This window comes from Pistacia vera, unplaced genomic scaffold (assembly GCF_008641045.1).
Source record: "Pistacia vera cultivar Batoury unplaced genomic scaffold, PisVer_v2 Contig565, whole genome shotgun sequence".
NCBI classification, from domain to species: Eukaryota; Viridiplantae; Streptophyta; class Magnoliopsida; order Sapindales; family Anacardiaceae; genus Pistacia; species Pistacia vera.
In genome coordinates, this window is record NW_022196407.1 from 165,762 (window position 1) to 176,762 (window position 11,001).

The following is an 11,001-nucleotide window of genomic DNA, read 5'->3' on the forward strand; positions in this document are numbered from 1 at the left end:
GTAGGCTAACGTTAGCCCTGATTTTTTAGGCATAACAAAATAATTTAGTAAGATTAAGATATCATCGTTAGGTTCCTAGTGTCACAAAATTGCAGAAGAAAAAACAATACAACTAATGAAAACAAAGAAAATAATATGAAGTAGATGTTGCTATGAACAGTAATCCGCTGTATATTTCTTTTCATTATTCAATAGTTTTTTATACAGGCAAAACACCAACTGGAATAACCAAAGAATAACAACAAACCATTAAATAACTAACACTGGATGGTCGAATGGTCCAATAGGGACTCTTGAATGCATTACTCAAAAGGTCTTGAGTTTGATTCCCTTCTCGGTTGCTAATAGCCACTGGAGCTCTTACCCGGCCAGTTGTTCCAGGGTCCCAGTAATTAGTTGAGGTACTTGTAAGCTATCCCAAACACTATCGGTCAAAAAAAAAAAATCAAACTTTTTTACCACAACTCTTATCTCCACTAGGACATTTAAGAATCAAATAACAAATAATTTTGTCTCCTTCAACACTTCCTCCTTTAAATTGAAAGTTTTACCAACATTCAATTTAATAAGAACTATTCAGGGTGCAAACGCCAAACAACCTCTTTAGCTTATGAAATATAGGCAACTTGAGGGGTTTGGTAAAAATATCAACAACTTGATATTTCACCTCTCCCCTTGTGACTGGATGACAAGCCCTTTAGCTACTAGGGTCAGCCATACCTAAGGGTCTTATGTTCGAGTTGTAGGAGAGACATCTACCATATTTTGTGCAATTACCTGGGTTTATTGGGCTTATAGGGTGTTCCATGGCCTTGAGGGTGAGGCAGGCTCGGTTGGCAATTGTGCTCGCACACCTCAGTTATTAAAAAAAAAAAATTGATCTTCACTTTTGCAATGACGAGAATAGACAAGGTCAATAACTCCTTCCTTCTTGAGATCCCTTAAGAAGTGAAATTTCACATATGCTTACTTCTTCCATGTAGAATATGATTTTTGGAGAGCTTTATTGCTAAACTATTGTCACAATAAATTGCGATGGCTTCCTTTAACTTGAAATGTAGCTTTTCAAGAATTTTCCTAATCCAAATAGCTTGACAAGCACAGGAAGTTGCAAATATGAACTTGTCTTCGGTTATTGATAAAGTGACAATTGGTTGTTTCTTGACAAGCACAGGAAGTTGCAGCAGACCACCGTCGATGGTGGTTGGCCGGCCACTCTTGATCCAGTTTTTAATATTTTTATTTAAAAACTTGAATTTAAATTTAGTTTAGTATGTTTTGATATTGTTACTATTCTTGAATGCCAACCCATTTATTCAAAATATGTTTATTACCACTTATAAAGTTACATTTCATTAAACTTCTACGGCATAATGTAATTAACTCTTCGCAAATAATGTGAGTAGTTGTTCCATCATGTCCTGAATTTAGCCTCAAATGGCAGAAAAAGGAGTATACTTTGATAAGCGTACAGAGATCTATTTCCTCTGGAAACAGCTCGAACAGAGAAGAAAGCACTCGAGCCGACTTTATCCATCGTGATGAAGAAAAGAATCAATTTGCAAGAAAAGGCTAAAGCCCTCTTTCACTAGAGAGTTTGATTATTATTATTCGTAAGTCAAGTATACACATTAAAGAATGGGCCATTCATAATTTAATCTTAGAAAAATCCAGAAAGATAATTTCCATCAAATCCCATTATTGCCATTTACATATAACATTATTGTAGCACTAGGCTGAAACCATGTTTACAGAGCCTCATTTCTGCTATATCTACAGCTGGGAATCATGCACAGAAAGCAACCTAATTGATAGTGAGACCTCCCTCTAGCTTGTTTGATAACTCCTGTATCTTGAAATGAGAGATTTGGATGTTCTCAACGCTAAGCTTCTTGAAATTACTGAGCTTTCTAGTTGTGAAAAACTTTCCCCAATTGTATGCTCTATACTTGGCAGGATTCAGCTCATTTGTCAGCTCATCCAAGGGCTTCACAACGGTGTAATGTGCAGGGATCAAGAAATATGGAATCGAAAACCTTTCCCTCTCTGAGTTCGCCATTACCCTGTGCTCCACGCTCTCATAAGCTTCATTGCTCCACACCTGCACAAGCACATTGTCAGATTACATAATTCAACAAAGCGTATTTACATTTAATCTATGTTTGAGTTGACTAGAAGTTGCAACCTGAATTATGTCACCAACGTTTATGATATAAGCATCCGGGGTGGGCTTGACACGAATCCACTCGCCGTCTGATTTTCTCTTCACTTCAAGTCCTCCAACATTATCTTGAGCGAGGATTGTTAAGGCCCCGGCGTCCGTGTGTCGACCAAGGCCAAGAGCGAGGTTAGGGGCGGGGCAAGGCGGGTAGTGATTGAGTCTAATGAAGGAAGTTTGATCTTTGAAGAAGCCCTGGAATCTATTTCCAGGCAACCCCAGACTCAAAGCAATCAGAGTCATCAACTTGAAAGCTAGCTTCTCCATCTCTTTAGCATATTCTTCACATGCCTCCCTGGCGAAACAACATGATTAGATCAGATAAATGAAGTAAAACTCGCTCCTAAAACCTAGTTTAAAGGAAGAGGGTGTCCAGCCACTGTCAGCAACTTGATAGACATGGAACAAGGCTGAGATCCAAACCCATTACCGCCTGCAAATGCGTGACTCACTTCTGAAAACTAGTTGGAAGGAGGTAAGTGTCCAACCATAACCAAGCAACTTGAATAGATGAGACAAAATCAACTTCAAAAAAAATATATATATATTTCACAAATTTGCAAATAAATATTACCTTAATTCGGGAGGATACTCAGGCCACTGATTATGCCACTCATCTATTTCTTCATCATCAGGGTCAAGCGAAGCTGGGATGAAGGTTGGATCCTGTACAGTTAAATCAAACACTTCTTTCCAATCTCTTACATTCTTAGTATGCTCAGTATCATAGTACCCCACCACCCTCTCCTCATCTCTCCGAACTTTCCTCTTCTCCTCCAAGGGCTGAGCGAAAAATTTCCTGGCTGCTTCCTCTATTCTCTGGCGCTTTTTCAGGGGCACTCCATGGTTGATCACCTGGAAGAAACCCCACTTCTTGCATGCATCGCCTATCTCCGCAACAAGAGCATCTTCAAAGGTGTCGTCAGGAGAGCTCAACACTGAGAGATCAATCAAGGGTATGCCTTGAGCTTCAATAACTGAGAGTTTAGGCCTGTGTTCAGGGGCTTGAACGAAAGCTGGATCAACTTCTCCCATGGCGATTGATTAGTGGCTCGTGATTGGTGATGGTGATAAATGATCCTTATTTATTTGTGGTGTGAGAATGGGAATGAACCTGGTCCCGTTATTGGGGCAGGTGATAGTGGCCAAATTTTATCTAGTAAAGTACGAAGGAGGAAGGATTACTCTTATCGTTAACCCTGATTTCAAAGAAACAATTGAAATTTGTTGTTGCCTTTGCATAACATGTGGCCGGGCTTCTGTTCACTATTGAAGATCAAGTGCTTACGTGACGTAAGCGCTTACATAATTGCAGTCATAAAAATAAAGAACAATCAGTTGTTTAATTTTGGCAAAAAAAAAAAAAAATTATTAAGATTAAGATATCATCGTCAGGTTCCTAGTGTTACAAAATTGCAGAATAAAGAACAATACAACTAACAAAAACAAGGAAGACAATCTGAAGTAGCTGCTGCTGTGAATAGTAATTTGCTGTATATTCATTTTCATTATTCTATAGCCTTTATATAGGCAATACACAAACGGGAATAACCAAAGAAATAGCAACATACCACAAAACATCTACCCCTCAAAACATCTACCCCTAGGTGATCGAGTAGTTTAATAAGAACTCTTGGATGTATTATTCAAAAGGTCTTGAGTTCGAGTTCCCCCTCGATTGCTAATAGGGATAGCCACTGGAGCTCTTACCCAGTCGGTAGTTCTAAGGTCTTAGATAATTAGTTGATGTGCGCGTAAGCTAGTGCTCTTACCCAATCGGTAGTTTCAGGGTCTAGAGGATTAGTGGAGGTATACGTAAGCTGGCCTAGACACCGTCAATTATTAAAAAAGAAAAACGGCCAGTAATTCCAAGGTCCCAAGGAATTAGTTGAAATACACGTAAATTAACCCAAACAGTATCACCAGTTATTAAAAATAATAATAATAATAAAGCTTTTTTACCACTAGTCTTATCCACTAGGCAACTACAAGCTACATGACTCAACTAATCTCCAAAACTAGGACACTTAAAAACCAGATAACAAATAATTTTGACTCATTCAACAATCCTCCCTTAAATTGAAAGTTTCACTAACATTTACTTTAATAAGAACTATTCAGGTGCCAACGCCAAGCAACCTCCTTTGCTTATGAAATGTAGGCAACTTGAGGGTTTTGGTAAAAATATCATCAACTTGATCTTCTCCTCTCCCCTTGTGGCTAGATAACAAGCTCTTTAGCCACTTATGTTAGTTATACCTAGAGGTTTTGTTTCGAGACGCAAGAGAGGTGCCTATCATATTTATGTAAGAGAGGCACCTACCATTGGGTTTGTAAGGTGTTTTGTGGCCCTTGAAATTAGACGGGCTCGACTATTAATTGTGCCCACATACCTCAATTATTTAAAAAAAAAAAAAAATTGATCTTCATTTCTACAATAGATAAGAGAACAGACAAGATCAATAGATCCTTCCTTCGTGAGACCCCTTAAGAAATGAAACTTCACATCTACATGCTTACTTCTTCCATGTAGAACATGATTTTTGGAGAGCTTTATTGTTGAACTATTGTCACAATAAATTGCGATGGCTCCCTTTTGCTTGAAATATAGCTCTTCAAGAATTTTCCTAAACCAAATAGCTTGACAAGCACAAGGAGTTGCATATATGAACTCGGCTTCGGTTGTTGATAAAGTTACAATTGATTGTTTCTTGACAAGCACTGGAAGTTGCAACAGACCACCACCACTGGCGATTGGTCAGCCACTCTTGATCCAGGTTTTAATTTTTTAATATTTTTATTTAAAAACTTTAATTTAAATTTAGTTTAAAAATGGAAAAAATTATTTTAAATATCTCTATTTTTGTAATTTCACATTGATAATATATTATTTTCTAAAAACAGAAGTTTCATTTCACTAACAAAGGTGAGTGTTGTGATTGACGGGCCCCCTTGTTTGCACCTATGGGGATAGGATTATTTATGATACAGGGATTGTTAAGGATGCTAAGGTAAGCGTTGTGATTGATGGGTGCAATTGGAAATGGCCAATTAGAGGAAGAAGAGCAAACTCTTGGCGCTTATTGACATGAGAAACTCCATGAATTTCACACCTTCTAGTGTTGAGGACAAGCTTTGTTGGCAACCTTCACCTTTGGGGGGTTTCTCTAGCAAATCGGCTTGGGAGGAGATTAGAGGAAGAAGAGCAAAAGTTGATTGGTGTGGCTATTCCAAGGTACTCTATGATCTTATGGATAGCTATTAAGGAGAGATTGCCTACAAATGACAATTTGATGAGGTATGGTGCTAGTACTAATGCTCATTGTTGTTTTTGTAACTCAGAAATGGAATCTCTTGACCACCTATTTTTTTAATGCCCCTTTTCTAAATCTCTTTGGAGTAAGATCCTTATGATTGCTGACCTTGATTGGCTATGTGGTTAGACCTTGGCATGATTACATCCCCCATTTGGCTAAGAAATGGAAAGGTAAGAGTCTAAAGGTCACCTTGGGTAAGCTTTGTCTGGGGGCTACGGTGTATTGGGTTTGGAGTATACTTGGCAAAACGAAAACAGGTACGGGCCAAAAAGGATTGATTTTATACGGGTCCAAAATAATGGACCCGTACCCTACCTTATACGAGTACGGGTCGACCTGCGGGCACCCATATTTTCTCTCTCCAATTTTTAATGTTTGCAGTTACAACCCCAAAATTTATACAATTTTAATTTTTTGCAATTACACCCCCAAGATCAAATACTTCCTATTCAATTCAATTCACCAAAAGTGCATAAACAAATCAATTTCTCACCAACAAGCATATAGAAAACAAATACATAAAGTCATAAACACTAACACATAAACAAAAATACAAACACAATATTCCAAATACAAAAACATAATATTAATATAACTTGGCATTGTTTCAACTAAAAATATTATTGGTTAGCTCATGTTGAATGTTGATTTCAAGAACACAATGGACCGATGGCAGTGTGAGTGGAGTCTCTTGATTCCACATTCCTCACATTAGTTAATGTTAATGGCACATGAAGCTCATGATCCATCTCATCATCATCTACCATTAACAACTATAAATATTAATAAATGAAAATAATAAAACATATGAAATATCAAATATTGAGTTAACATGTTACCTTTACATTCATATCCATATAACCAAGTCCGAGTACATAACAAAGATTTTGCATTATATGGTTTAAGTGAGCTTTGGTATTTATTGAGCACTTTGCTGCCAATCCTACTCCAACCCGCTGATAGAAGAAGAAAAACCCCAAGGCCAACCTCATAATCAACAACATCAAAGCCAATAGAACAAGAATCAGCAGCTGACCTACACAATTTAGCATATTTGCAGCACAATAGACAACCAAGCCAGCAGCAAAGACACACATAAACCAGCAGCAAACCAAACCAAACCAAAAAACAATAAACAAAACAAACCAACACCTAATCCCCAACCAGTAGCACAATACTCACAAGCCAAAGCAAAGCCAAAAAACACCAAGCCTCCATTGCCCCAGCCAAACCCTCTAACACCTCCATCTGTGGCCATCCCCAAACCAAGCCATAGACCCAAGCCAACAACACCAGTGGCAACAGACCAAAACAAACAACCAAAAATGCCAAAAAAACCACCAGCCAAGCAAATCAGTCAATTCCTCCAAATCCATCCGCAATGTAGCATGACTGTCATAAATGATTGTATGATCCATATACCATAACCATAAACATATATTATAAATGGCAAACAAAACATTTCAACACTTCTCAATCTCAACATTTCAACATTTCTCCCAACCAACAGAACAAGTCAACTTCTCAATATTTCAAACCACAAACAAAAATCTCAACATTTCATAACTTCAGAATATTCATTCCTTTTAAACCAAAAACTGAAAAACACATCTGTTGGTTGTTGCTGAATGCTAAGTCGCGCGGCGGTTGTATGTTGGCCGCTGCGTCGCTGGCGACGCTAGGTGTCGCGCGCTGGCTGTTGGGTGTCGTGCGCTTGGAGTTGGGAGTGAGTGGAGATCGAGTGACAGAGATGAGATATCAAAGCAATGGCGGCTGGTGTAGGGACTAGGGAGTGACAGAGATAACCAATGAGAGAGCGGCAACTGTCTCCAGCATGCGTCTGGTGCGTGGTGTGACGGCGATATACTTTGAGAGTTGTGGTGTGCGGCGGCTTTTTGAGTTGTCAGATGAGAGAGTTCAATTTTTTATTTTTTCCTTTTTGAAAGTTCCGATTAATTGAAATTTGAAACCCTATAATTCATTAATTTAATCCTATAATTATTTTTAATTTTACATTTTTTTTCAAAATAAAACTTTTTTCTAATTTTTTTTAAATACAGGTATCCACAGGTAAACCAGGCCTAACCGTTTTGAAAACGGATAGGGCCGAGTACAGGTCGAATGTAAACGGGTTATAAAACCTTTACTCGTACTGCGTACTGCGGGTGTTGACCCGTTTACTGGGTCTAGTTTGGAGGGAGCGAAATTGTAGGATCTTTGGGGGAGAGTACAAGGATTTTCGCACTATTATCGATACTATCAAAAGTGTGGTGAGAGACAAAGCCATGGACCTTAGCAATATTAAATATTCCTATAAAAATAGGAAGTTGGCTGATACATGGGGACTTCCTATAACCATCTTCAAAGGCACTCATTCCACTCTCGACGTTATTAATGACATGTGATTGGGTGAAATGTTGTTCTTTAGATGAGAGACTTATTAACTTGCCCGTTGTTATTATGAAGACTTGACACAGTGTATCTTCACTCTCGTTTTCTTTGCTTCGAGTCTTCTTTGTATCTCATTGTATGTGTTTTTTGGAGCCAAACCCAGGGGATTGTCCTAAGGGTGGTGTTTTGTTGTTGATTTCTTATCTAGATTCTTTCTCTTGAGCCTTATCTCCCATGTTGGTTTAAATAGGCTCCCAAGAGAAATTTGTAACGTCAAGCTTAGACATTTGTTTATTTTTTTGCACCCTACGTCGGAATGTCCTGACGTAGGTCAAGCTTAGACATTTGTTTATTTTTTTGCACCCTATGTGGGAATGTCCTGATGTAGGTTAGTCGCCTTTTTTGTAGGCCTTTGTAAAAAGTTATCAAACCAAAGAGAGGTGGTGTTACCATTGCCAATGTTATATTTGATATTCTTTCTAGCCCTTTCTCTATTTTTGAGGATATGTCTCCATGACCATGTACAATTTTGGGGAATGCATATGTACCAAATGCTTCGATTTCTCAAAAGATAAATACTTTTGTGTTTGTTGAACATTCTGACAAAAGAGAAACAAGCACAGCCAAATACTTTAAGTGTGGAATGGACAGGAATTTTTTTTTTTTTTTTTTTTTTTGATAAGTAAGTAATCATATTTAAAAAAGAGAAGAATGTACAAAGGCCTAATAAAAGGCGACTAGCCTATTTTGGGACAGGCCCCAAAAATAGGAAACAAAAGAAACAAGCCTACAAACAGCCATTCGCTCTAGGGATTTATCTAAAACCACAAAGGGAGATAAACACCAAGAAGAAAGAAAAGAGAACACCAAAAAATCCCACCTACCATAGGACACATAGGCAGGAATTTTGTTGAACAACAATTGATAAGGAGACACATTATTGGTAACTGAAGATGGAATGCAATTAATGAGGAATGCAGATGTTTCAAAGGCAAGCCACCAAAAGTGTAATGGCATGGATGCATGAGCTAACAAAGTTAGACCGATTTCAATAAGGTGTCTACGTTTACGCTCACTATGGCAATTTTGTTGATGCACATGAGAACATGAATATCTATACTAAATACCTTCAACAACTAAGTATGAAACAAGACCCTTGTATTCACCTCCTTGATCAGATTGGAGACATTTAAACTTACAATTCAGTTGTCTTTCACGCAAATGATGAAATTTAATAAAAACAGACTTGACCTCAGCTTTTTTTCGAAGTGGAAATAACCAGGTGAACCTGCTGAAATCATTCAAGAAATGCACATAATACCGAAAGCCTTCAGTAGAGACTAGAGGGGCAGGACCCCATATGTCACTGTGAACAAGTTCAAGCGGGACAGTTGCTCTTGAGTTGGACATGGGAAAGGAATTGTGATGCATTTTGCCTAAGTGACAGGCATCATAGAATGGTACAGGTAAGGATGGTTTGGTGTCAAGAGATTCATGTTTTATCATGATATTTAAGATCCTTTCTAATGTTGCTAAATGAGGGTGGCGTAATCGCATGTGCCAGGTTATAGCATCAATTCTATGTGTATTTGAAACATTGACAGATGCATTTTGTTAACAGATCTGATAGCAAAATCATGACCATCAATAGTATTAATAGTAGTGGTAAAAGTGTCTTTTATTATCATACAAACAAGGAGTGGTACAAGACGCATCAGACTCATATACAAGAGAGTTTTGCAATGTATGATTATTTATATTACAACTGGAAGAACCAGTAGAAATGTCATCAGCAAGAGAAACATTATAGGAGCAATTTGAAGACAATGTGTTTGAGTGTGAGTGAGAAGGAAAGTTGGATGGAAGAATCAGTTTGTAGAGGCATGCTCTAAGCTGTCCTTGCAGTAGGGGTGCTTTGGTGACTTTGTCCTTAACAACACAACAATCCGTATTAAACTCATCAACACCATTATTGTCCTTGGTGAATTTAGATATACTAAGCAAATTTTTGGTTATTCTAGGTACACAAAGAACATGTTTTAAGTGCAAGCATTTATTTTGTAAGGTACTAGGTATGAAGTAAAGCCAGCATGTGTAATGTGTAGAAACTCACCACTTCCTACTTGGAGTTGATTAGATCCATCATAGTCTTTGCTGATGCTTAGTTGAGACAAATCAGAGGTAACATGACTTGTTGCACCAGAGTCCATGTACCATATGGGATCTTGTGGAGTGGATGCTAAAGCTGTGTAAACTGATAGGCCATTATTCTGGTTTGCTGTTTTAGTTTGAGCAGCAAAAGAAGCTGAATTTGATGCAAACAAAGCTGAGCTGGAAGGCTGACCAAAATTGTTAACAGAATTCATATTCTGACCAGCATAAGTAGCCTGGACTGATGACTGAGGTGTCATGTGGGGATTATTTGAAACACTAGAGTTGTGGTATAGTGGTGGCATCTGAATATTTCCAAAACATTGTTGTACTGAAGGTGGAACATTTGAGGAGCTGACACCATGCATGTAGTTTTGACTTTGATGACTGGGAACATGAAACCCACTAGAATTGTTATAACAACTGCCACGATATGTTTTGCCAAATTGACCAGAGCCATTATACATGGTTGAAGAATTGATGACGCCAGGTGGTTGCATGCTGATATTTGTAACAACTGCTGTAAACTAGTACAATGCATGCATAATAATAATAGAAAATGGGCCAAAAACTTTCTTTTTATTATATGTACTAAGTCTTTTATACACAAAGAGCATTATTTACAAAATGCCATTTAAAGGAGACAAAAACAGGGGAAACAGTGTAGCTATTGCTCCTCGCTTGCCGACGCCCCTCCGACTGCATTATCAGCTAGATCCTGCATCCACAAAGGAAAATAACAGGGTGAGCACAAAACAATGCTCAGTAAGTAAACCCTCTATCTATTAAAAAAAAAGTGAACCCTTTATCTATCTATCCCCGTAAGTATTTCTCTTAATTCTTTCCTCACACTTTCTTTCTATTGTTTTCTACTAAACGTCATGGCCTCATCTTACCGGAGGTACGGCCGGATGGCATTCACAC

General features: G+C 38.0%; 1 protein-coding gene across 1 annotated transcript; it reads right to left on the reverse strand.

The window, feature by feature from the left end:
* Positions 1-1,653: 1,653 nt before the first annotated feature.
* On the reverse strand, positions 1,654-3,253 carry LOC116108462 (probable 2-oxoglutarate-dependent dioxygenase At5g05600). Its single transcript, XM_031394711.1, has 3 exons — positions 2,793-3,253; positions 2,186-2,513; positions 1,654-2,101 (listed from the first exon to the last, which is right to left on the reverse strand). Exons 1-3 carry the CDS (start codon positions 3,251-3,253, stop codon positions 1,805-1,807), a joined length of 1,086 nt encoding a protein of 361 aa, XP_031250571.1. The 3' UTR covers positions 1,654-1,804.
* Between the last annotated feature and the right edge of the window lie 7,748 nt (positions 3,254-11,001).